This window comes from Microcebus murinus, chromosome 9 (assembly GCF_040939455.1).
Source record: "Microcebus murinus isolate Inina chromosome 9, M.murinus_Inina_mat1.0, whole genome shotgun sequence".
NCBI lineage: Eukaryota > Metazoa > Chordata > Mammalia > Primates > Cheirogaleidae > Microcebus > Microcebus murinus.
The window spans coordinates 41,497,853-41,525,698 of record NC_134112.1 but is presented as its reverse complement, the minus strand read 5'-3'; the positions used below and the strand labels follow the sequence as shown (position 1 = coordinate 41,525,698).

At 35.0% G+C, this 27,846-nt stretch overlaps 1 protein-coding gene, 1 long non-coding RNA gene and 1 other non-coding gene across 3 annotated transcripts in view; 2 read left to right on the top strand and 1 right to left on the bottom strand.

Annotated features, from left to right (window-relative positions):
- The window catches only part of UMAD1 (UBAP1-MVB12-associated (UMA) domain containing 1), a 228,351-nt gene extending 224,928 nt beyond the window's left edge, over window positions 1-3,423 (top strand). Inside the window, exon 4 of the mRNA XM_012757065.3 lies at window positions 633-3,423. Within this exon, the coding sequence (XP_012612519.1) occupies window positions 633-890 (258 nt within the window). The 3' untranslated portion in view covers window positions 891-3,423. The remainder of the gene's footprint in view (window positions 1-632) is intronic.
- Window positions 3,424-4,164: 741 nt separating this feature from the next.
- The window catches only part of LOC105867253 (uncharacterized), a 40,526-nt gene continuing 16,844 nt past the window's right edge, over window positions 4,165-27,846 (bottom strand). Inside the window, exons 3-4 of the long non-coding RNA XR_012921005.1 lie at window positions 5,445-5,590; window positions 4,165-4,745 (exon numbers count right to left, since the gene is read on the bottom strand). This is a non-coding gene — a long non-coding RNA (uncharacterized LOC105867253). The remainder of the gene's footprint in view (window positions 4,746-5,444; window positions 5,591-27,846) is intronic.
- On the top strand, window positions 25,031-25,139 carry LOC142873159 (U6 spliceosomal RNA). The gene has a single exon (XR_012921207.1). It is a non-coding gene; the product is annotated as a U6 spliceosomal RNA (small nuclear RNA).

The following is a 27,846-nucleotide window of genomic DNA, read 5'->3' as shown; positions in this document are numbered from 1 at the left end:
CGATCAGTCAATACTCATGGTATATATTTGAAGTAAATTCTCAAGTATATATTTGAGTAAAGCAATAAAGTATGCAAGATGGGGAATACAAAAATATTCCAAATAGATTTCTTGCCCTCATGGGCCCTAGGGTCTAGTTGAAGATAAGATATAAGCCTATGGGATGGAATAGCAACTAGCAAGGACACATACAGGAAATGCCAAGTAATATCCTAGGCAGTTTGCCTCGTAAGCATTCTGAAGTGGGCAAGATCCCTTTGGACTCCAGTGATATAAGATTTCACAGGGAAGCTGAGAATTCAGCAGAGCCTGAAAGCATACCTAGGATTTGGAAAAGCAGAGACAGACTTTGTAGACATTATCTGGGCTAGGGAAATGGCAAGACTGGGTCAGTTTATATTTAAGGGGGCTATGGGTGGTTAGTCTGAGTAAGAGAAGAATTTAGGATTCATATGAAAGCCTAGCGTTCAGATGGACATGTTTCTCAAGTCAATAGTTGCGTTCAAATCTGGGAATACTGATGTATTTATATATTGCACATTTCTCATTCATTGTGTCAATGTCACACTTACCTTTACTAAACCTCAAAGGTCATAAGATCCAAATGTTTTAAATATATATGTATTTTTTAGACTGGCAAAGAAAATCCTCCCAGTGTGACAGTATCAGGCTGTGAGACGGAAAATAAGACGGGCCAGACTCCGGAGAACACCTCGCTAATGGCCGAGCTCCTGAGCGACGTGCCCTTCACCTTGGCCCCACACGTGCTGGCCGTGCAGGGCACCATCACCGACCTTCCTGACCACTTACTCTCCTACGACGTCAGCAAAAACTTATCACGGTTTTGGTATGATTTCACTCTTGAAAATTCAGTGCTCTGTGATTCATAATCTTTATGTCTGTGTGCACCTTAACAGCTTTAAAAGAAAAGTTTGCCTCCTTTATTTAACCTGTTTGATGCTCTTTACCATTTCACTGTTTTTAAAGGCCCTCAGCAAAGCAAGGATCATAATGCAAAGAAAATGTCATTATGCTCTTTGCTGTATTTTTTTAGAATAAGGTACATTTGTATAATAATTGAACTTTAGTTCTACTTCCTTCCTCCCACATAATATAAAAATTAGGCTATGAAGGTTTTCTGAAAAGAGTAGATTCCTTCAACCGGTCTCTCAAAATAAAACACCTCAGATTTATCTTAGAAGAACTGTGAAAAAGAACTGTGGCATTTTTTTAGTTACCACAGCTCTGAAGTCTAAGCTTTAAGTGAGTGTGAAGTCTCTTCTCCAGCTTGAAGGAAGCTTGAATTAATGTTATTCCCTTTTTCCTTCCAGAGTGTTTATGAATGAATTCAGGGGAAAATAATTGCCAGTAAAATTTCTTCAGTCTCACTTTAGACATATTGATGTGGAAATTTAAAACTTTTCCTAAACAGCAGTGGTAATTTGCTGGTACACGAATGCTATAACTGCTCTGGATGCTGTTTCATGAGTGGCATCTTTTCTTTTTTTCAAACCCATGGCAACCCGTTTTCACCTTGGGTGACTCCTGTTTTGCTGCCTTTGTTCTCTACCTTTTTGCTACTTCAGAGTGTGCTCTGAGACCAGCTTCCCAAACAACTTTCCCCGCTTTTGCCTCGGTTGGCATTTGCTCTCCTTACCACATATGTTCTCAGTTTATGAAGAAATCCATGTTTCCTTTTCAACCTCTCCGCCTTCTAAAGAAAAACATCTCATGATCATACATATTATTGTTGATAACACCCTTATTTAGAAATTTGTTGGCCACAATACAGATGGAAATGTTGTACTGCTAGAAAAACTGAAGTGGACTCATTTCCAATTAGAATGTAGGCAAAAACACCTACATATGACTTTTAGTTCTTGAGTATTTATTCCAACTAAAACAGAACTGCCATTGGTCAATAAACTGTAAAGGGATGAGGTAAATTGTGATAGAGACTGTCCTATGCCACTGAAAATTTAAATCACATTTCTTTCAATTACCAGCAACATGATTTATTAATTCTGTGCCAAATTTTAAGTATATTTTTTCACAAAGATAGAGTGCCATAGTAAAACTAAACACTGTGCATAAAGGTACATGAATTATTCAAGTTTTAATGTGTTATGCATGTTTAATAAATGTGGCATGGTCTTGATAAAAATGCTATATTATTTAAAAGTTAAAGGAACATTTCTATTGACAAAAATATACTTCATTTACAAATAATGTTATATGAGGTTAATGATTAAATTAGATCTTTACATAGTTTTTCCATAAAACATCAGTCTTGGAAATATGACTTATCAAGACAACTGTGAACATTTTGTAGCAGTTTTGTAAAAGTACATTCTTTTTAAATATCCACCTTACTGTACCCTTAAAACTAAATGTAAGTGTAGTCAATTTGTCTAATTTATATGTTACATTTTGTCTAAAACACTTGTACATTTCATTAATATTTATGCCTACCATATTATAAATGTGCTTATAAGTACCTTCATTTGTTTCTAAAAATTGTTATATTTAAATGTGAATTAAAATAAAATATTTTGATTATTTTCAGTCCAGAAAAATGGTTTTTCTTTGCTTTATTCACATCTGAATTCAAGTTATTGATTCTTTAGAAGGCAAAGATTTAAGTATATAATTCAGAGAAAAATATAGAATTTCCTCATGTAAGTTTTAAGGAATACTATTGAAAATGGTAAGATAACTAGTCCTGGTTTTTTGGGACTGGAGGAATTTGAGAGAAATGATGCGAACATCTCTAGCTATATCCCATCATCACAAAATTTAGTAGGGGCCAATGTTAATGACCTTTTTAAAACAAAACTATTGTGAAAATGACCATTAAATTTTCTTATCCTGTGTATAAATCAGTGTTACTACTTTAAAACTGAAAGAAACATTAGAAATCAATAAGCCAACTCCATTTTACTCAAGAGAAAATTGAAACCTAGAAAGGTTAAATTACTTAAATCACCTAGTTAATAATAACTGTTTGCTTTAAGAGTGTTAGTAATTATAATGTAAGTTATAACAAAGCTGTATGATATGGGAAAGAGTTCAGGCATTTGAGCCAAGCAGCCAGTTTGTAATGGTCTCTCACTTACAAGCTCCTTAACTTTTGATGTCCTCAGTTCTCCAACTTTTAAATACTAATTGTCCAAACCTTGCAATATCATCAGTGTTCTAGGAAAAGGATTGTTACAATTCTCATTAATAACCACAATACACAATAGACTAATGAAATACAAAATACATATTAATTGAACTGAAAGCATAAAATAAAAAATAACTACCTACCTTAATTATAGATCCCCTCTGCCCCAGTACTTTTTTCCGTATCAAATACCTCACTATGAAAAATATTTCTAAAGTATATTAGTTGACTCTTCTGCCTTAACTAAGAATTCTTTAATAAATGCTTTTTGTCTTTATCTTATCAAGTATTATTGTCCTTTTCCTTAATATATTATTGTACAGCACTGTAGATATAGAACGTACAAGTGATTTTACTGAATCTTATTTTTTGGCCCTAAAAGCTATTCAGGAAGTTGCATGTATGTTCTCCCCATTTACATTCTTTATGTAATGGCATTTACATTAATGGCATTTACAATCTTTTCTAAAAATAGAATTAGACAATTCTAACCAAATTGTTATTCTGGTTTATTACATTTTGATTAACTAAACTTTTAAATTTTTACCATTAAAATATTAAGAAAGCCACAATTTTTGTTAACATTTCTAGAAACCCCCACAGTATTTTCAAAGTAAATACTCATGGATATGAACACTTATTTTTCTTAGAGTAAAATGGTAAATAGAAAATAGCATGAAAAAAATCTCACTTAAGTTTCCCAGAGACTTCATTTCCTATACTTCTAAAGGACAGGTGAGGAGAACCAAGGAAATGATCTCATCCATGTTCTGAAACAGTGATACATCAGACTTTACCCTTGTACCTCCCACAGTAACAACTGATCAATACAGGAACACTGCCCTCAGTAATCCAGCAAAGAATATGTTACTTTCAGAAATTAATGCATTGCCTTATTAATGTCATTAATAACATCCACATGACATACAAGTTTATTGGATAGGTGGTTGAAGGATGTTCTGTCAAACCCATTCTCAAGCCACTGAGAAATACAGGTTTTTGGACATCATCTTTTTGAGCATTTGTGTCACATTACTGAAAAACATGGCCTAAATATTATTGGAAAATCTAAAACTCTCAGAATAAGTCTAACTCCATTCATACTACATTGGTTTGAAAGAGGAAGTATTGTTATGTTTCTGGAAAATGACTTTATGCCATATGGTTTGGAGGATAGGTGTGTGTGAGAAAGAGAAAGAGATGTATTGATTGAGGCATAGGAAATCTGTTACAGTCAACAATTTGTTAATCTTTTTTAAAATTTAAGTAAACTTTTTATTTTATTAGTTTTAGATTTACAGAAAAGTTACGAAGATAGTACAGTGTGTCTCCATATATCCCTCACCCAGTTTCCACTCTTGACATCTCACATTACTAGAGTACATTAAAGAGCAAACATTGGTACATTGCTATTAACTAAACTCCACACTCCATTCAGATTGCATAGTTTTCCTTTAATATCCTTTTTCTCTTCTAGCATCCTATCCAGTATAGCACATTACATGTAGTCATCCTGTCTCCTTAGCTCCTCTTGGCTTCAGCAGTTTCTTAGACTTCTTGTTTTTGATGACCTTGACAGCTGTAAGGAGAACTGGTCAGGTATTTTATAGAATGTTTCTCAAGTGGGGTTTATCTATTGTTTTCGCATGGTTAGACTGGGGTTTCAGGGTTTTGAAGAAATACTTTAAAGGTGATATGCCCTTCCGTGAGGTCATATCATATCAAAAATATATGCTATAAACGTGACATTCCTTCTGATGCTAAGGCCAAGGTAGTATTTCCCAGGTTTCTCCACTGTAAAGTTATTTTCCCCAACCTTTTTATACTCTGCTCTTCAAAATTAAATCACAAAGCACAGCCCACACTCAAGGAAGGGGTGGGGAATTAAACCCCACCTCCTTGAGGGGCAAGTATCACATAAAATTATTTGGAATTCTTCTGCATGGGAAATCTGTCTCTTCTCCCCAGTTTATTTATTATTAGTATGAATGTATAAATATTCTTTTTCCAAGTCTAAATCAGTGATAGCCAAGAGACACATATACATTTTTATAAAAGTTGATCAAGAAAATTTAGAACATTTTACATGGTGCAGATGAATACCGACTGATTTGGGATATGATAATATATTCTATGGTTTCCTCAGACTTTGTCTTCTAGTAAATAACAGGCATGTTTCTCCTTAGCTTGCCATGACTGTAACTGTGAGACCTTCCTTGCAGGGCTACAAGTATTGCATTGTAAGTGCACCCCACTTAGATACATGGCTTTTTCCTACCTCATTCCTACGATGGCTGCATCTTACACATAATGCTGTTTTTCTGCAAGTGGTATGGAGATGAAGTGATACTGTAATTATCTTCCTCTTTAAAAAACCAAGAAAACTCATGAGACAAAGATCTCTTCTCTGTATAGGTAAGACTCCTATTAGTAATGACAAAAATAAAGTTGTATTTCGTTAAGATAGATTTCATTGTCAACCTTTAAGTAGTAGTTTTAAGAAGAAGTAAAAGGAAATCCAGTCTCCTTTTGGAGGGGAAAGGTGCCCAAGAAACTCTTAATTTTACTTCAGATTAACAAAAACTCAATGTGTGCTAAAACAAAGTTGAAGTCCTCCAATTTCAATTGGGAAAGAGATAATCAATCAAAGCAAAAAGCATCTTATTTTGTCTTTGGAAGAAACCTAAATGTGGTTCTTTGTCAAGAATTTGCCCAGACCCAATTTTCACCCTTGCAAAGGAAATAAATTCCTTACAAAGGTAAAGCAAAGGATAATTGCATCCAGAACCCATCAAGTAGGCTAACTCTGAACCAACCCGGACAGACAGCTTATTAGTGACTACCCAGGCCAGAAAGGGAGTCAGGCGATAGCCATTTCAGAGGTCACTTAAGGAGACAGGCTCCAACTTAGAACTGCTGCCAGGGATGTACAATCCAGTGTCTGACATCTGGGTTCTGCAGTTGCCAAGTCTGCCCCTTGTGTGGCCACAGGTGTTGGCTCTGACTCGGAGGGGTATGGAAGCAGCAACAGAGTGATGTCGATTTCATTGTGCGTATGTGTGTTTATGTGTATGGCTTTCCTTTCAATTTTGTTTTCCAAAAGGTACATAATTTATTTTGTTTTAAAATTAATGTATTTCTACACAATGGCTGGGAACATTTGGGAGGCTAGTGAAGCAGCAGCTTTTTGTTCAAGAACAAGAGCAAAACAAAGATGAGTTCTTACACCTACAGGGTATACGGTACACTAACACGCTGTGTATGATATTGTTAACATAGTCATTTGAACAGGCCTTCTCAGGAAAAAGAAAAAAAAGCAGTAAGTGGATGCTGAAAAGCAAACCAGAAGTTGGTCTAAGATAAAGCCTAAATACGCGATCTTTCCCTTTAGTTTCTTCCTCCTCCCGTTTTGAATGTTCAGAAGAATGTGTGTTTATCCATATATATATTTTTGAGTCTGGAACAGACTATATGTAGTCTCCTATCTTACACTGTATCAGCTGTAGCAATCAATTAACACAGCTTAAAACAGGAACACTAAACTTTTCTCTTTCCCCTGCAGGAAACTTAGCTCCTGTTTGTGAGAAAAATCTGGAAGTTTCTACCTCAGGTAGCTATTTGAGTTTCTTAACCCTAAAGATGTAGACAGCAGTAGAAGGAATAAAGGTGATTAACAGAATGGAATGACCCTGGTAAGAACTATAAAGATTTAATAGTCAATCGAATTTTTTAAAAATACAGGGTCTATACCTCCATAATTGTATATTTCATCCTTGTTTTGCTTACCCTATAGCCTGAAAGTACAACTTGAATTTAATGGAGTAAAGAAGGAATCTTCACATTTTATCTTTATATTGAATCTCTTCTAAAGAGAAATGCTTGAGCCTTTAGGTGAATGTCTGTCCTGCTTTTAAAACCAATGTGCCCTACGATGTTTTGTCACTGTTTCCTCCATGTATTCCACCAGCCAAGATTTTTGATAGGTTTTGTTTTGTATTTGCTATTACAAAGATAATAGGTAAACTGAATATGCTTTTTCAAAGATTAACTCCACCCTCATTTCACTTAAGAATCTATGCTGTCTCACTGAGTTGTTCTACTGGACTTGTGCTTAGCACATAATAAATCCTCAATCAGGATTTGTTGAATGAATGAATGAACCAGTGATATAAATCATTACATCATCTATAAATGAGATTTACCAAAAGCAAAGGAATTGAATTTCAAAACTTTTATAGTTTCTCCAGCCTCAGCAAGAGCTGTATTTGCGTAGCTGAAAATAATGCTTAGTTTACCAAGCCTCTACAAATTGTGCCTTTTATCTGTTTGGGGTATTTTCCATGTTTCTCAGATTGTGTTTTCCTCTGCCCATAATGACTGTGTATTTCCTCATGATGAATAAGAGCTGATTCTAGACAATACAGTGTATTTTGGTGCTGTGGATTAACTCATTTGAGGTTTTATTTAGCTGCCAAGTTTCCCTTGTGTGTTCTTCGTTATGTTTGTGTATATTCCTGCCCCAGAATTTATTAATTCTATCTGACCTGTCCTTGAAAAATGTTTTCCTTTTTCATATGCTTTCCTCCAAGCACATTCAGGTCTTTTAAATGACCTTGTTTTAGAAAAAAATTATTTTTCTAGGAGTAGTGTATCTTTCTTTTAGTACTCTCCTGTATCTGTCTTATATTTCCTACTCGACCAGTTCTATGCTTTTGTCATATAAATATGTTTAAATCTTTTCCATCGAACTCCAACTATAAGTCTTTTTCCTTCTTTTTAGAGCCAAGTTTCTTGAGAGACTGGTCTATATCTGTGTCTCCACTTCCTTACTTTCTATTCACTTACCAACTTCTGCAATCTGATTTCCCATCTCCAGTTAGAACTTCCACTAAACTGGTTCATACTAGAGCCAACTTTAAAACCTGCCAAATGCATTTCTCCCTTTTTCTATGAGGCGATTATCCCACTCTCTTGAAATTGTCTTCAAGACAATTTCTATGACACCACTTTTCTTGGTTTTCCTTCCATCTCTATAACCATTCCATCCATCTTAGACCTTTGGGGACTTCTTTTCCTCACTCTACCCCTGAAATGTTGGTGTTCCCCAGAATTCCATCTTTCTCTTCTCTACCTTTTCTGTCTCCTCTCTACAGAATCATATCCATGCCTATCAGCCACTAGTGTCTTCCAAATCATTCTCAGGTGAGAACTCTCTCAAGTTCATATCCATAATTTACTATCAACTATCTCTCTCAACTCCTACTCTCAATTTCCATAGCAGACCATGGTAGTTGCTATTTTTAGTTGCTCCACACACTTTCTCATCTCCTTTCCTCTGCCCCACATTTCTTTGAGGACTTCCTTCCACACTTTATGTGGTCCTGGTGGGAACTGTGATACTTGTTACCATTCCTGTACCCCAGGGTGGCAGACGCATAAGCTGACCTGGTCCAGTTAGCATCCATCAAGGAATACATAGGTTTTAGGAGAAATAAGTACCTTTTTTGCTGGGTTACTGATGATAGCTGTGCTTCTCTACGTTTCAAAGTCCTGACCACATGATTTGAGGCCCTGGACTACCCAAGCAAGAAATCTAAGAATCTATCCATTCTTCCTTCTTACCTCCATACTCAATTGATGATAAACGTTTGTTAATTATACATCTTAAAAATGTGTCTCTCAAATGTGTACTCCAGACCCACTACCACTACTTCAGTCCAGGCCTTTATCATTTCTCCCTATATCCAGTTAAGCCTTCCCTCCCATCCGTCCTCTACACTAAAGCCAGATGGAATGCTCTAAGAAATACAGATTAAATCCCTCAAGGCCTCTGTGGTGTCTCTGGAGAATTGAAGCATTTTTAAGGCAAACAAGGGCCCCCCACCTGCCTCTTCAGTCTTGCCACATGATATTGCAGCTCATATACTCTGTGTGGAGCAATGCTGGGCGCTGTTTAACATGCCATTTCCTTCTCCTACCATCCTTATATTCTATTCCGTTTGCCTTGAATACCCTGACCTTCCTTCATCGCCCAGCTAAATCCTATTACAAGATTTTTTTCAGGTATCATCTGCTCTGGGAAGTCTTCCCTTATTCTTCCTAAACTGCATTGGATGGCCTTCCACGTTCCTGTACTACCCTGCGCTCTCCTCTTTCAAAGTTCTTGATCCACAGTCTTGTAACTGTTTATTTACTTGTCTGTTTCATAACTCTAAATGGATCCTAACATATACTTCCATGTTTAACATGGTGCCTGTGCTCAGTAAAAGTTTGTTGAATAGGCAAATGATTGAGTCACTATTGATTCAAGGAAACGTATGAGATTCATATCCCATCTACATTAGAAGCTGCACTTGAGTCTGCGTTGGAAGCCTTTAGGCAACCTTTTAGGTGTCCACACTGGAATATGCTATGAATAAGCACTAGAATAAGCATTTCCTTAATGCTCCCAAATTTATCTTGTATCCTAAATAATTTAGCTTCTTACATTTTTTGAAAGTAGAAATTTACCTTTTGTTTGATTAGCTATGTCAACCTTAATATGATAAAAATATGTTATATTTATTCTAATCTTCCAGACAGTGTTAAGTCTTTAGATTAAATTTTTGGGATATAAATTATTACAAATCTTTGTATTCTAACTTGGGTTTTAGATTTTGGTTTTCTTTAATATTTACCTGGAAAAAATTTTCTTCTCCCTTCTATTAAACTAACATTGATTAATGCTAATTAAATTATATGGCTCTTTTTAAATCATGGATTTGTGCAGATTTAAATATATACCATAAAATGGAATGCTTGATGTCTTAATGGGCTGTGGCATTTTGTTTTTATGTAATCTAACCTTACTGAAGGATTTGGAAATATTAACCCTTTTGGTGGTGGCCCACATTCTTGAAGGATAAGCTCATTTTATACTTTTGAGAAAAAAACAAATTATATGAGGACAGAACACCATGATTTTGATTTCTCATGCAATCAAAACAGGTTCTAAAATACTCTTTAACTGGTCCATTCATTTGGTAGCCATTTTAATGAATGAATTTAACTTTTTAATTTCTGTGGTCAATTAAAATGATTTTATACAATATTTAGTCAATTGAATTTCTAACCAGTGTAGCTACCACATTAATTATTGTAATCCGTAAAGTTTCCCATTTTCATGGATTCTCTTTTTCCCTGATGCAAGAAGGCAGACATACAGTATGTCGCTTTTAACAAATGGAGAAAACGATGGTAGCCAATCTCTTAAAACTTTCATTTAGTCTATAAAATTAAAAAGGAAAAAAAAACCCTCTTACTTTGGTTAACAAAATTCTCATTTCTCTTATCTAAATAACAATTTGCAAATACTTTATAACATCAAGAAGTCATAAAATCTTTCCTTAAACAAGAGTTTCAGCAGAAACAGTCTCCTGAACTATTAATAAAAAGCAAATGCTTAATCTTCATTACTTTCCTTTTCTTGATTAAAACATTATGTTAAATGAGTATCAGGGGTCAATAGTTTCTCTTTTTCTCATTGAAAGACTACCTGCTGAAACTCTCTCTACCTACCTTAGGTTTGCTAGCCTAGTAATTTTGAATGACTCTAAGTTTCTACACTTGGCAATATACAGCTATCAGAGAGTGATTGTAGGCATAAAATCCTCAGTAAGCAAAGCAGTTGTCTTCTGAGTGCAGGTTATTTCCATTCAGGCTTTTCTAGTGTTTATGGAAATACACTTGAGGCACTATTTCTTTTTTCGTGTGGATTGTGATAAGGGCCTCATTTCTCAGTGTAATCTCTCACCACCGTAGGGGTCAGAGACCACTGGGCTTGCTGCTTTTGTTGTATTGAAGGACAGCAGATATGAAGATATCCTTCGGCCTGGGTGTGTTTTGTTAATGCTTGTTAAGTACAAAGTGCCAGAAACGTACCCTGTGCTTGACAAAACATAACACACAAAAGACAAGTCCTCTATCCTTAGCACTTTTCATTCCAGAGTATAAAATTGCAGGTAGCAGTAACAGTATCAGGTTGACCACCAAAGACAGGTTTAATCATCATGAAATGCCAGGTAAGTGAGCACATTTAAATGAAAATCATGGAAGGAGGTGATTCAGAAAACAAGCAGTGGTTATTTACAGTGCCCAAGCAAATTTATGGGGCTAGTTTATTTTTTTGGGAAAAAAAATTATATTACTTGGAGCATGTGATTTGAAATGCAACAAGATGTGGAGAGAATGGGCAGGGGTGGAGGGAGAGAATGCAAAGCTACAGCACCTAGAAATGCAGCCACAGTCTCTTGTGACTAGCCTGGAAATAATGAGCTACTTAGTACGCGTCTCCTTTTTGGCATCACTCTCACCATGGAACCTATTTCCCTCAGGGCCCAGTCAGGCCAACCTCTCTACTATCTACTCAGCCCCCACCCTCCTTTCTGGTGCCATGTTATTCCTCTGTTGATGATGGTATTTCTCCCTCTTTTGGTCTTATGTTCTGCCTGTGCACATCCTACCCACTGCCCAGTATAGCTGGAAGCTCCGGCTTCCAGCTTTCTCATGAATGTTCTTTAGGAATGGCCTTCACATGTCATCTAAGAACACCAGTGGCATTCTGGTTTTCTATTTCTTCCATTTGTTTTCTCGCAGTATCATGTGATGAAGCTTAGCTCTCTAAATAAATTGTAAGATACATAAGGGCAAGCTGATAATTACTTTATATTATAAAGCACATTGCCTGCAACAGGTGCTCGAAGAATACTGACTTCCAAACATTATTGAGATCCAATTGTTGGATCTCAAATGATTGACAGTTCACATTAGTATCAAAGGTCCTCAGTGCCAAAGTAAGATGTCATCACTACTGTCATCAGAGGGTGATTACCTTTCCTCCTCCCCACATCTCTCCCACTCCCTGTTTAAATGTGTTCTTTAGTATAGGCTCCCTCTCCCACATCAGATCCTCTCCCAAAGATATGCCTCCTGCCAGCTACAAAGTTGGCCTGCTGTGCTCCTCTGCTATGGACATTTTCTCTCTACCCTCTCTCTACTTGGAAGTAGAAGTTTGTTTTTCTCACTTAAAAAATAGCCCTCTTCCTAGAACCAGTCATGCCAATCAGTACATGGAGCTTTTGTTTTATACTCTTGTGAATGAAACATTAGGTACAAAGCTGTCATATTTATGAATGAATTTAAAAAGTATTTAGTGGCATGAGGGTTTCATAAGGCAGGTGGCTGGTTCACTGGTAGCTCCGTAGAAATAACATAGCCCTAGTCTTACAGAAAGTTTTGAAACTCATGACTGATTATAGAATTATTTCATCATCATTAGACACGTTTGTGCCCCCACTTTTCTTCTTGGTCATTTCAACAATTTAATCATTTGTCACTTTAGCTTAGGTTTGAAGCATGGTATTTTTCCCATTGGAGGTGCTTAATAAGTTCTGAATGGATGGATAGGTAAATGAAAGTGGGGTTTTATCTACTATACCTGAAGATGACCACAGACCCACAAGAATATAATTTGATTTGAATTGTATGGTAGGTTCCGATGATGGTTTTATGCCCTACACACTACTTGCCCTTGAAACAAAAAACAGTTGACAAAGTGTATGTGGTGGTTTGGTATTTAGTTATAGCAGTATAATTTTAGCTTACATCTGCTGAGTTCTTAGGTACCAAGTAAGTGTGTTGCGTATATTATTTATCTTTTAAAACTCTATTATTGCCAAAGGGTGGAAACAACTTTTGTCCATCAACCAATGAATGGATAAAATGTGAAACATATGTATAGTGGAATATTATTCAGCCACAAAAAGGAATAAAGTTCTGATACATGCTACAACATGGATGAATCTTAAAAGCATTATACTAAGTGAAATAAGCCAGACATAAAAGGATAATTATATTATTCCACTTAATACAAAATATCTAGAATAGGCAAATTCATAGATGGCAAGTAGATTATAAATTACCAGGGACTTGAGTAGAGGAGGGGATGGCAGTTTTTGTTTAATAGGTACAGAGTTTGTATTTGAGGTGTTGACAAATTTTGGAAATAGATAGTGATAATGGTTATACAGCATCCTGAATGTAATTAATGTCACTAAATTATATACTTAAAAATGGTTAAAATGGCAAATTTTGTTTATATATTTTATCACAATAAAAAAATAGTGAAGAAAACCCTACTATTAACCTAATTTTAAATTTGAGTATACCCGAATGTTTAAACAAACAGGAGTTGTATTTACTAACAAACATAATGAGATGTCTCAGGGGGTGTCATGGCATTGGTTCAGGGTCATCCTCGCCATGAACCCCTTGGCTTTCCCTAATGACAACAAGATGGCTGCTGCAGCTCTCCCTGTCGCATCCCATGTTCAAGGTAGAAAGAGAAGAAAGGGATCACACCAGTCAAATCTTTTATCACAAAGACTTTCCTCAAATTACTAATAAATTTCCACCTATATTTTACTGGGCAGAACTGTGCATCAGGACAATCCCAAGCTGCAAAGCAAGAGAGACTAGCAAAATGAGCACTCAGCTTTTCTAGCCTCTGTAATGGTGGCAGCAAGAAGATGGGTTGGAAATATGTGAAGAGTCACAGGATAATTTTATAAAATGTTCACAGCTAAGCACTGGATGTTGTCTTCCCTGACACGGTACCAAATTCCATAGCAAATTCCTTCTTGCTTAGAGGTAGCCAGTACAAAGCCTCCCAGCATTTGACTTGAAATTGTTGCTGGTCCTAACTATTTGACTTGAAAATTTTACTACCTTTTAGCCATCCTCTCAAAAACATAATCAAATATGTATTTTCATCTCTTCTGAAAGATCTTAAAATCAACTAAATTTACCTCTTCCTCTAACTCCTTGTAGTATTAATTTCTATCATATATCAGATTTTTCACTTCTTGGATATGGTAAGGAATTCTTACATCTCTGGTGCTGGCCTTTGAAATCCAATAGAATAAATAGAGATGGTAAGAGTGTTCAATAAATGTCTTTTGAGTGGATCTACTAATAAATGCTCCTTAAAGTGTTTATTTTATTCCCACATCTTACATTATTTGACATGACCATGTAATTTGGGTTCTGCATGGTGATAGCCAGAGTCTAGGACATCTTCCTTATAGGCATAGTAGTAACTGAGCCAAAGAGCAATTATTAGATTCTCCTTTAAAATAGAACTTTAACGAAACACATAAGTAAAATATAAGGGAACATTCTGTTTAATTAGGAGATACAAGATAGAGCTAGGGCTAGAGAAATTCACATGTCCAGGTGCAATTAAGTGCCTCACTAATGTTTAGCTAATCTCAGTCACTGTAAAACCCAATGGGCCTTCCTAGGCTTAAGTCAATCCCAAGTTGAATACAGAACGTTCCAGAGCTTGTCCAGGTGAAGCTCTGTGAGGATATTTCTAATGAGCCTTTCACTTCTAATAACCATGATCTTCATCTGCTGGTTTTCAATTTAAAAGGGGGAAGAAGCCCATTTGCCATTGCAAGACTAATGATACATTTGCTTTCCCAAAGTTGTAATTCTCTCATCTAACCTAAAACATACAGAAAAAGTAAATATATATATATATATACCACTAAAGTAAATATATATATATATATATATACACACACCACTAAACCAAATCTAAGAGGAATTTCACTGCCACTTCTCAAATCCCTACGACTTCCCTGTAACTGCTGTAGATTCAAATCTGCCTTATAAATTAAGAGTCACCTTCCTCAGAACTACTGAAACAAAAAACTCACTCTTATGCAACATTACATGATATTAAAGTAGAAATATGAGATTTTTTTTCCATGGTGTACTGTTGTGCTTATGATGCCTTTTAGCTACTGGGATAGTTAAATAACTTATTACTCTCTTAAACACAATTTCTTGTAAGGACATTTAAAAACCTTCCCAGTAATCCCTTCCAAAGGAAGTGAGAGCAAAATTCCCCAAAACATTGCCTGCTTGGAAAGTTACCTAAAAGCTCAGTGCTGAGGAAGTTGACATTGAATGTCTCTCAGTTTGGAATGTGTTCCTCGCTAGAGTGCACAGCTGGCAGAGAGGGACCTGCACAGGCATTAGAAGCATCTCCAGCCACTCAAAATTGGAGGTCTTGATGGGATTGGGGGCAGGGGCAGAGCAGCGAGAAGAGGAAGCGGAAACTGCGGTTGATTTCATGCTCCTCTGGCTTGTTTCTTGTACCCTAGGCACAGTCCAGGGATGCTCTGGCAGGGCTAGGAAGCAGCTGGATAGATTAAGAAAGGCCTTTTGTCCCTGCCATTCTCTCACAGACCATATTTGGGGTGACAGATGCAAAATGGACAGGCATGACTTCGGGCAGGTCCAGAATGATCTTAAAATCCTGAAGCTTATTCTTGGTTAGCAAGCTTCATGTTTTAATTGTTTGGAATTTTTAGACAAAAGTAGATGGAATTTCATTTGTTGGATGTTTTACGGAGAGCTCCACTGCCCTCCCCTCCCCCAATAAAACACTTAACCTTCATTTTAATACTTAACACTAAGTGCTATTTTTATGTGCTGTTGGGAAACAACCACAAGATTTTTTTTTTTTTTTACTTATTCTAGGGAAAAAAATAAAAACATTCTGGCCAAGGATAATATGGAAAACTTCAGCATTAAAAATAATATCCTAAGTAATCCAAAAGGGAAATTAATTTTCACTTTGAAGGTGTTCACTAGCACAAACACTAAAATAATGAGTAAACTGGCTCTCCTGAGAAATGCCAACTGTTGCCAACTGCTTCCCATTGGGTTCCAGGTGTAACAAGCCTCTCTGCGTGCCCTAACTTCTGACACTGTATCATGAGACTTTTAAGGACGACATTTTTTTTTCCAAGCAATTAGAAATAATCTATTGTGTTATTAGACACCAGCTTCTCTCATTGTTAAGTCACTCAGAATTGGCCAAATTCCCTAATAAGCTGTCATTGCTATTAAAAAATAATAGCTATGCAAGGCAATCTGGAACACAGAGCATGTTTAAGTTGATGGTGCACATTTTACAGCTCTCCAGGGGCAGGAAATATGAGGGACTACACATTCACACACAGATACAGAGGTCAGTCCCCTCCTTGGGGATGGGTTTGTTGGCTCACCCAGAGGCAATGAAATATATTAGTAGTTTCACTCTGAAACATTACAGCAGATTTGAAAGTATGTGTAATATAAGTAATATAAATTATTCATCTTCTATAATGTTCCACATTATTATATAAAGCTAGAAGTTGAAAAGAACAAAGGTTCTGAGCAATTTCTTAAGTGATAATCATTTACTGAAAAATTAAAAGTTGATTTGGGAATGCCATTTTACAGACTTGGCTTGTTGAAACCACTCTAATTCCATGTCCCCTTCCACTGAAGCTGACTTATCTTAGTGTTATCCACCCTAACTAGGGTGATACAGGCTCTGGCACTCTGAGCTCCGCACCTAAGCCCTCACCCACAAAATTCATAAATATCTTTATCTGTTAGTGCCTCACAAGTGTAGTAGTATATGTGGAGCACGCTGTGAATAATCTTAGCAATAAAGACTTTTTTAAAGGTTCACAGATCCCCAAAAAGAAAATGCCTAAGCACAACAGTATTCAAACTAGTGTTACATTTGACTAGAACAATATCTGCTTCTGAGAAGTAGAGTTATGTGCCAAAAGTGTTTTGGTGACAGAGATTGGGATGCAGGGAGTGGAGAATCAAAAACTGAACAGGAGAGAAAATCAAAGGAGGAAAAATAAAAAAATCCCATGTGAGTATATTATCTTCCCTTGCATGTTAACATGGAAATAACAAAGATGCCAAAATGTTCTTGGAGAATCTCTTAGAGAGAAAAAAACTCAAAAATCTATGAAAATTTTTAAAGAGGATATATATATATATATATTTACATATATATACACATACATATATATGACCCAGTTATCTAAAAAAAAAACTTTAAGAAACACCTCTCTCCAACCCCAAACCTTCCAATTATCTAAAATGAATTTTAGGCCATTAACCCAATTACTTAAAAAATATAGATTTATCTATATTTTTAAATCTACACTAGATTTAAAGTGTACATTTTAAGTGTTCTCATCACAAAAAAATGATAAGTATGTGAGGTACTGCATGTTAATTAGCTCAATTTAGCCATTCCACAGTGTATACATACTTCAAAACATTATATTATACAGAATATGTACAATTTTTTGTCAATTAAAATAATTAAATACATCTCCTAAACCAAACCAATAAAATAGAAATTATCAGATAGTATTTAAGAAAACCCAAGTTCACTACTAGCAGCTATTGGTAACTCCATGGAATTCTGGCGTACCAGCGAGTGTGCTTGTGATCCTTCCCTTTCTGCTTCTTTGATAGTGGAACTCTAAATTGAAGTGACTGCTTTACTGGTTGCTTCTAGTTTTCCCTCTTTCTCTCCCTGGACTATGCTATTATAATTTTGTGCTGTGTTAGTGACAGTGCGTGTTGGCAGCTTTCCTAGAGGACTGTTGATGAACACTGCCCACAAGGAATCTTACTTTTTCTTTTAATTGGTACATTTATGGAATTTATAATTTTAACCTATTTAGTTAATTCAATGCAGATATTATTTAAAAGGCTGCTTGAGACATAGTATATACATAATCCAGATTATAATCTTTACCAGAAGTTATTTGTTCTTGTGCATAAGTAGAAACAAATGTTCTAGGTGTGCAGCTCTTTTGTTCCTAAAAGCCATTCTTATAGAGGAAGACAAGATTAGGATTCTGTATTTCCCTATAATGCTCTCATACTTATCGATATATCAAATTGTATTTATAATAGTTTCTACATAGGCTTTGGTTTATTTATGTACATACGTGATTGTACATGGATATATGCATCTAGACTTGGGTATACATAGACATAAAATTATAGACCTTGTCATAATATAAACGATTACAGATGGAATTTAATACAACATGTCTATTAAAATTAGGTCTAAAGAGTATTAGAAGGATTTATTGAAAAACTACTAGATTCAACAAAAAACAGTTTCTAGTCTCCCTTTGTCACGAATTGGGTGAGTCATTTAGCCTTTTAGGCCTTAGTTTACTTATTTCTAAATTGAGAATACAAAAATAATTATAGCTACTTAACCGTTAACCTTTTAAATCATAATAGCCAGCCTGAGCAACATAGCAAGACCCTGTCTCTACAAAAAAGTTTAAAAAAAAAAATAGCTGAGCGTGGTGATGCACACCTGTAGTCCCAGCTACTTGGGAAACTGAGCCAGGAGGATTGCCGGAGCTGAAGAGTTTGAGACTATAGTGAGCTATGATGACACAACTGCACTCTAGCCCAGGCAACAAAGCAAGACCCTGTCTCAAAAAAAAAAAAAAAAAAGGCCGGGCGCGGTGGCTCACGCCTGTAATCCTAGCACTCTGGGAGGCTGAGGCGGGCGGATTGCTCAAGGTCAGGAGTTCAAAACCAGCCTGAGCAAGAGCGAGACCCCGTCTCTACTATAAATAGAAAGAAATTAATTGGCCAACTGATATATATATATAAAAAAAAATTAGCCGGGCATGGTGGCGCATGCCTGTAGTCCCAGCTACTTGGGAGGCTGAGGCAGAAGGATCGCTCGAGCCCAGGAGTTTGAGGTTGCTGTGAGCTAGGCTGACGCCACGGCACTCACTCTAGCCTGGGCAACAAAGCGAGACTCTGTCTCAAAAAAAAAAAAGAAAAAAAAAATCATAATAGGACACCATGTGCTGGGAAAACAGAATAGTGAATATGTGTATTTTATTTCTTAAACTTGAATTTCACAGATTAAGAATAGGATTTTCACTTCCAGCAGCAATGGCAGATAAGACTCTCTGCTGGAAATCAATTTGATTCTAAGTAAAACATTTTGGTTTGTTGCTGGACTCCCTAGAAGAGGGTAAAATAATCTCCAAATTCCACCCCTTCCTGCCTCCAATAAACAAAAAGGAACAAGCTGAGATGAAGTAGGAGCTTGGAACCTTGAGCAGATAAACACACTGAGCAACAAGCAAAGGAGAGAAATTGCATTATACTGGCGGAAAATGCCAAATAAGCTTGGATACTGAATCTAGGATTAACAGCAAGGCAAGGAAACAGAACCTGGGATTTTGCATTAAGCCAGGACCTTCAAAGAGTTGTTAATGTGGCCCCAAGTTGGTAGTCCTCCCACCTACTAGCAGAAACTAAGAAAATCTCCATAGGAAAGCATCTTATAATATATCTCATCCAATTCCCACAATATATAATCAGGCAAATATTAGTTCACAAAGACCACTAAGCACATGCAGAAGCAAGCCATATATATCAGAACTGTTAGATATTGAATTATTATTTATGAAGTTCTTAAAGTATAGAATCAAAATAACGGGTAACATAAACCTATCAGGATGATCAAGCGGTTCTTAAAAATAATTAAATAGAGTGTCTACATAAAAAGCATATAAATGTTGAAAGAAAAGGCAAAACATGTTAAAAAGCAGATTGGCCACATATGAAAGAGATTTAATGAACTTGAGGATTGAAGTGAATAAATTAATAAATATAATCCCAAAAGAAAAAAAGGGCTGGAAAACGTTAGCATAATTTTTTAAATTGAAGATAAAATGAGAAGGTCTAACATATGTCAAGTCAGAGTCACAGAAGGAGAAAATAAAGCTAATCAAGGAATGTTAATACCTGATAAACTTTCAGAAATTCTGAAAATTATGAATCCACAGTTTCAGAAAGCACAGTATTCCTCAAGCAGGATAAATAAAAAGAAAACTAATACCTTGCATAGGTAGTGGCTTTTTGCACAACAAAGGCAAAAGTTTTTAAAGCTGCCAGAGAGTAAAGAAATGAAAGATCACTTCATGGACAGCAGACTGCTCAACAATGATAAAACAGAAAACAATGGAATAATATATTTGTGTTGAGAGCAAGTAGCTATTATATCTATCAAGCATGGGAGTAAAAGAAAGACATTTCCATTTAAACAAAAACTGATAATTTATCATCAATAGACTCATACTTAAACTCTGAACCTAAAGTTTACTCCTTAGAAAGATGCTTTCTTTAATGATAATTCAATTAAGGTAGAAAAGCAAAAAGATTTTTAAAATTCTCATGTCTTTGGAAATAGAATAATCATTCATTGATCAATTAAGAAATCATAATGAGGTATTTTTTAATGCTTAAAACTAAATTGTAATGAAAATTAAGATGTCAGAACTAATATTTTTGAAGGAAACCTACAGCCATAAATGCTCACATTAGAAAATAAAGAAGTCTGTAAAGGAACTAAGCACCCATCTTAAGTGTTTAGAAAAGAATAAGAGAATAAAGAAAATGAGAGAAACAATGAAAATAGCAAAAATTCATAAGTTGAAAACAAAACTACAATGAAAAATTTTTTTTAAGTTAGCTTTTTAAAAAGACTAATGGTCCTGTGGAAAGACTGACAAAAAGAGTACAACTAATATAAGGTTAAAATGAAATATAAATATAGATATAGCACACATTAGAAAGAGAATGCTATGAGCAATTTTTCAAATTCAAATGCCAATATATTTGAATACTTAGATGAAATAATGCTTAGAAAAATATAACTTACCAAAACAATTAGGAATTAGAAAACTGAATGGTTAAAGCCATTGAATCATTAATTTAAAATCTTCCCACAGGAGGCCCATTTAATTTTATGGGTGAAATTACTAAGCATTCAACAGTTCCTTTCTGTCTTTTACAGACTTACACAGCAAATGGAAATACTCCCTAAATCATTCTGTATAACCTGGGCACCAAAAATAGACAAGTACAATCTGAGAAAAATTCTAGACCAATCTCACTCAAGAACCTAAACAAACTATTACCAAATGGAATCCAGTAGAGTTTTGTTTTTGTTTTGTTTTGTTTTGTTTTTTAGGTTCATTTATCATGACCAAGGAATGCAAGGTAGTTTAACATTAAAAAATCTAGAATTGTGATCCATTATAGATTAAAAGGGAAAACCCATATATATTCTTAATAAATGCAGAAAAGCTTCGGATAAAATTAAGTATTGATTCAGCATAAAAAGTCTTAGCAAACTATGAATAGAAAAGAATTCTCTTTACTTGAAGGTGTCTACCAAAACCTCAGTAAATGTCATTCTTAATGATGAAAAGTTAAAAGTATCCCATTTAAAAATTACGAATGGGATGAGTTTTCTCACTATTATGTTTTTAATCATTATTAAAACTAGAGTTTCTAGCCAAACAATAAAGATTAGAAACAGGTAAACCCACAAATATTTGCAGATAATATGATTATATACATAGAAAATCACAAAGAATCTACAAATATCATAATAATGAGAGTTTAGTAAGGTGGCTGGCTCTAAAACCAATATACGGAAATCAATTGCCTTTCTAAACAATGGTTATAAACAATTTTGAAACATAATACTAAAAAGTTACAATTTATAGTTATAACAGAAACAAGGTATCTGGGAATAAATTTATAAATGGTATGCAAGATCTATATTGAGAAAATAATAAAACTTGAAAGTTATTAGAGATTTAATAAATGAAAAGATGTACCATGTTTATGGATAGTAACACTTTGTGTACTAAGGATGTCATTTCTCTCAAATTAACATTTAAATTTAAAATCACAGCTGGGTTTTTCATGGAATGGGCAAGCTAATTCAAAATTTGTTTGGAAAAACAAAGGGCTAAGAAAAACTAAGACTCCTAAAGAATTGAGTATGACAATTTATACCATGTATTAAGAATTTCTATAAAGCTAAATAATTAAGACTGTAATTTTGGCAGAGTTAGAAAAATTGAAAAATTTTTCAACAGAATGGAACAGAGGATAGACCCAAACATATATGAAAACTTGATATACAATAGGGGTGGGATTGCAGATCAGTGGTGGTAAGACAATTAGTTATCATATTGGTGGGGGTGGGGAGGAACAAAACCAATTTTCAATTTTAGCTGTATTACAAACATAAATGTGAAGGCATAATTAGAAAAACTTGTAAAATGAAATAAAGAATATCCTTATGATTTCAAAAAAGGGAAGGATGTCTTAAATAAGAAACAAAAAATACCAAAGAAAAGAATGCTAATTGTGACAACATAAAACTAAAAATGTCTGATCAATGAAAGATATCACTTGCAAAGGTGAGGAGACAAGCCATAAACTGGAATATTTGCAATATGCATAACTGACAAAGCATTAGATTCCAGAGTATACAAAAAACTGCTTTGTATGACAAACCAATAGAAGATGAGCAAAAGATAGTAACAGGTACATCCCAGGAGAAAAGTGAATGGACAGTATATGAAAAGATGACCATTCTCATTAATAATAAAGGAAATACAGTTTAAAACTGAAGTGAAATACAATTTTATACACTCTGAATTGGCAAAAATTAAGAAATCAGGCGGTATCAAATTTTGGAAAGGATATGGATCAACAAGATATTTTATATACTCTTAGGAATGTAAACCTGTATAACTGCTTTAGGAAACAATTTGACTCAAATCCAATAAATTTGAGTCTGAGCATATCTTACTCATATATATATATATATATCCCAGAAAGTCTATTACTCTTGGGTACATAGAGGCTTGTTCAGAGCAGCACAATTCACGACAGTAAAAAACTAAAAATGACTGAAATATTCATCCTTTGATAGACCAAATAAATAAATTGTATTTACTTGGTAGAATACAATACAGTAATAAAAATGAATTCTCTTGACGAATGAACAAGTGTGGTGTAGCCATACAATGGAATATTATTCTGAATATGAGTAATGAAGTACAGTCATGTACCATATAACAATGTTTCTGTCAACAAAGGACTATATATATATATATATATATATATATATATATATATATATGACAGTGGTCCCATAAGATTATAAAACCATACTTTTACTGTACTTTATGTTTGTATATGTTTAGGTACACAAATATTTACCATTGTGTTACAGTTACCTACATTATTCAGTCCAGTAACATGCTGAACAGGTTCATAGTCTAGGAGCAATGGGCTAGCCCATATAGCCTAGGTGTGTAGTTGGCTGTACCATCTAGATTTGTGTAAGTGCACTCACTCTATGATGTTCACACAATAAAACTGCCTAATGACACATTTCTCAGAACATACCCTTGTCTTTAAGCAGCACAGGATTATACTGATACATGCTATAACCTGGACGAAACCTCAAAAATGTTATGATAAATGAAAAAAGCCAGTCACAGAAAAACTACATATTGTATGTTACCATTCATATGAAATACCTAGAAGAGGCAACTATACAGAGACAGAAAGTCAAGCTAAGGGGACAGGGAAGTAGGAGAGAAGGAGATTGAGAATGACTGCTAAAGGGTATAAGATTTCTTTAGGGAGTGATGAAAATACTCTAAAATTAGAAGATGGTGATAATCAACTCTGTAAATATACTGAATGCCATTGAAGTATATACTTTAAATGAGTGGACTTTAAGGTATGTAAATTCTATAGCAATAATGTTATTAAAATGGGTACTCTATAGTAACACAATGCAACAATGAATCTTTAAAAATAGTAAGTTGAGGCTGGGTGTGGTGGCTCACGCCTGTAATCCTAGCACTCTGGGAGGCCAAGGCGGGCGGATTGCTCGAGGCCAGGAGTCCAAAACCAGCCTGAGTGAGACCCCATCTCTGCTAAAAATAGAAAGAAATTAATTGACCAACTAAAAATATATATACAAAAAATTAGCCGGGCATGGTGGTGCATGCCTGTAGTCCCAGCTACTTGGGAGGCTGAGGCAGGAGGATCGCTTGAGCCCAGGAGATTGAGGTTGCTGTGAGCTAGGCTGATGCCATGGCACTCACTCTAGCCTAGGCAACAAAGTGAGACTCTGTCTCAAAAAAAAAAAAAATAGTAAGTTGAATGAAAATAGAAAGTTCCAAAGGACAATATGCAGTATGGTACCATTTCTATATAACTCACAAACAAGCAAAATGAAATTATACTGTATATTGTTTAGGCATACATGATAGAACCATTTGCAATATTGCAAAGGAAGGATAAACCTACAAGAGAGTTGCAACATTGGGGGGAAGTGAGGGATATGGACAGGTGAGGGACCCATAGGTACAGCAATGATATTGGTGATTCCTTTAGTTCTTGAGTTGAATATTTAAAAATTTAAATTTTATTTTGATTGTAATTTGCATATTTTATATTTAATCTTTTATATGTATAGAATATTTTAAAAGAAAAATGCTTTAAAAATAATAGTATGCGTATGCCAGCAAAAAGCAAGTCACTTATGAAAGAGGAAATAAGATTGACCCCAGACCTGCCACACCACCCTCAAAACCAAAGACAATGCAGCAATGTCTACAAAGTTCTGAGGAAAACAATGAATGACTTGAAAATTTTAAGACCAGTCAAATTATCCTCCTAGGATAAATGCAACAGATAGAAAGCATAAAAGAAGGTAAAGAAAGCAAAATCCATGAGCCTTTCTTGGAATAAAAATAAATAAAAACTATTTTATGACAAAATCTAGGCAACTAAGTAGATGAATCAAGGAGTGTAGAAACGGAGAAGCCAGGACATGGAAAAGTCTGATGGTGAGCATCAAATCATTCAAAATAGAACCAAGAGTAAACAACTCTGAATTATGGTTGCAGAATAAGATGTAAATGTTAAAAACCCAGACAATATAAAGAACAATGTAACTAACAAAATGGGGTTGGAAGAGGGAGAGAGGTGAAGAAAGTGAAATGACATCTCTTTTCCCAAATGTCATAAGGAAGTTGATAGATATTGTGCAAAATCAAAACAATTTTTAAAATATGCTGTGTGCTCACTCGGCAGCACGTATACGAAAATTGGAAATATACAGGGAAGGTTAGCATGGCTCCTACATGCAAAGGATGACACACGAATTTGTAAAATGTTCCATATTTTTATCTTTTCCTTCTGCAAAATTTTACAGAAATATTTAGTGCAGTAAGACATAACTATCAGTTCCCACCCCTAAGTTTTGATGTTCAGTATCTGATACATCTTTGGTAATTTAAGATTTCTTTACCAATGTGCAAATTATTTAAAGCACAGACTTTAAATGCAATATAAAAGTCTAATAGGGGTAAAAACTACATATGATGTGAAATAATTTTAATGTGTGTATATTTTTATTCTCATAAACTTTTGTGCCCTACATTGGATTTTATTGGAAAAAATAGAAATAAAAAATATATTGACTCTTTCCTAATGTCTGTCACTGGAAGAGGTATTGACATTTGAGGTGGGCATGTTTTTGATGTTAGGACTGTCATATGCATCTATGACGTTTGGCATCTCTGGAGAATGCCAAGATCCCCCTAGTTGTGACAACCCAGAACACGTGCATGCATTTCTAAACGTACCCCCTAGGGAATTCGCACTACCTTGGATTGAGAACCACTGCTCTGGCCACTTAGAGTTTTTCATATCTTTTCCATTAAAATTAAAGCAATGTTAGAGAATGAAAATCTTAATTTAAAATCTCAAAAAGGAATCATTTACTAAAATGTATTGTTTCATATTGATGTCCTTTTCTATTAAACTAAAATAAAAATAAATTTAATACAGAAAAGCCCTCTTATCACAACAATTTACAATAAAAAATATTTGTTGAAACAGGGAATCTGAAAAATATAAAAATAAAATATACATACTTTGCATATTTTTATTGTGACTACATATATGTAATGTAAAATTTACCATTTTAAAGTGTACAGTTCTGTGAAATTAATTACATTCACATTGTTGTGCAACCATCACCGCTTTTTGTCCCCAGGACTTTCTCATCTTCCCCAACTGCATATTTTAACATAAACCATATATAGAGTCATTTGGAATTTGCTAGTCTTTTCATTTGAGGCCAAGATCTTTTCTTTAAGAGTGGTCACCTGATTGGAATTCCCCCTGGCCACTTTTTTTTTTTTGCATAAAGTACCACTCTCTAGGATTTCCAGTTTCAATTTTTAAAAGTGAAACAAGAACTGAAAGACACTTGGGAAGGAATCTGAGTGCAGAATCCTCCTAGATTTCTGCCTGCCCGCTCCCCACATTGTACTATTGCCCTGCTCACAGCTATTTTAAAAGCAAATTTTGAATTACCCTACATTTAGCCAGTCTTTCTAAGACACTCAACCTAGTTTTTATGGCAACAAAAATTTGGTGCATTTGTGTCTTACTGGTTTTCATAACACTTAAATATTTTTTTAAAAGTTTCTGACTTTAAACTCAGCTGACTTGTGGAAAGCATCCAGCTGAACTAATAAGGACAGAAGTGTGGGGCACCTAGAGAGCTGTCTGCTTGCTGTGAGCATTTGAAGTGAAGCGTGTCACTTACGAGATGATCTGTAAAATCAGATATATTAAAATAATGAATTAAAAATGGCACGCATATTTCTCATGTTTAATTTTATGTGTCAACTTGACTAGCCCATGGGGTGCCCAGACATTTGGTCAAACATTATTCTTAGCATGTTTGTTGATGAAGTTAATAATTGAACAGGTAGACTAAGTAAAGCAGCTCGGCCTCCCTAATATAGGTGTGCCTCATCCAATCAATTGAACACGTGAATAAAACAGAAAGGCTGAGTAAGAGGGAACTCCTGCCTGACTGCTTTGAGCTGGCATACCAGTTTCTTTCTGACCTTTGAACTTGAACTGAAACATCGGCTTTTTGGGGGTCTCCAGCCTGCCAGTTTTCTGCCTGGAAATACATATTAACTTCTCTCCTCTCCAGCTTGCAATTTCAGATTTTGGGACTTCTCAGCTTTAGTAATTGCATGAGCTAATTATTTATAATAAATAAGTCTCTTCATTCATACATACACACATACACACACACACACACCCATTTATCCTATTGGTTCTGTTTCTCTGGAGAACCCTAATACAATATCTGAGTTAAATGCAATGTGGATCTTGGAATAGAAAGAAGACGTTAGTGGAAAAACCAGTGAAATTTTTTAAGTCTGGAATTTAGTTAATAGTAATGTACCAGTGCTGGTTTCTTATTTGTGACAAATGTACCATGGCAACGTAAGCTGTACTTAGAGGATATACAATAGAGGAAGTTGATTGAGAGTTATATGAGAACATTGTATTATCCTTGCAATGTTTCTGTAAATCTAAAATTATTCCAAAATAAAAACTGTGTTTTAAAAAATGTCATGAACCATATGATCTCTTTTTGAAACCATTTTAAACTATCTATAGATTTGTATTATATTTATGCATCTTGTTCACCAAATGTTAGTAATCTTTACTTTGGGAAATTATTCACTTCTTTCTTTGTACCTTTCTGTATTTCTTGATTTTTTAAAAATGTACATAGCTTTTTACTAAAACAATGAAGTCATTCTTTAAAACATTTGAGGCTGTTTGCCAGGGTGACTTCTAAAAATCATCCAAACTCTAAAAGCACTATGATGTTTGATTTGGTGTTATCTTTCAATAGGACAGGCACCTGTAACACTCTGCTTAGGGACCCAAAGATGATTTTATGATGAGGCTCCAAGATTAATACTATGCCATAGGACTAGAAAAATGGCCAGGTTGTATTAGCATAAGAATATGTTGTTCCTGATAGTCTTAGTCCATTCAGGCTGTTATAACAG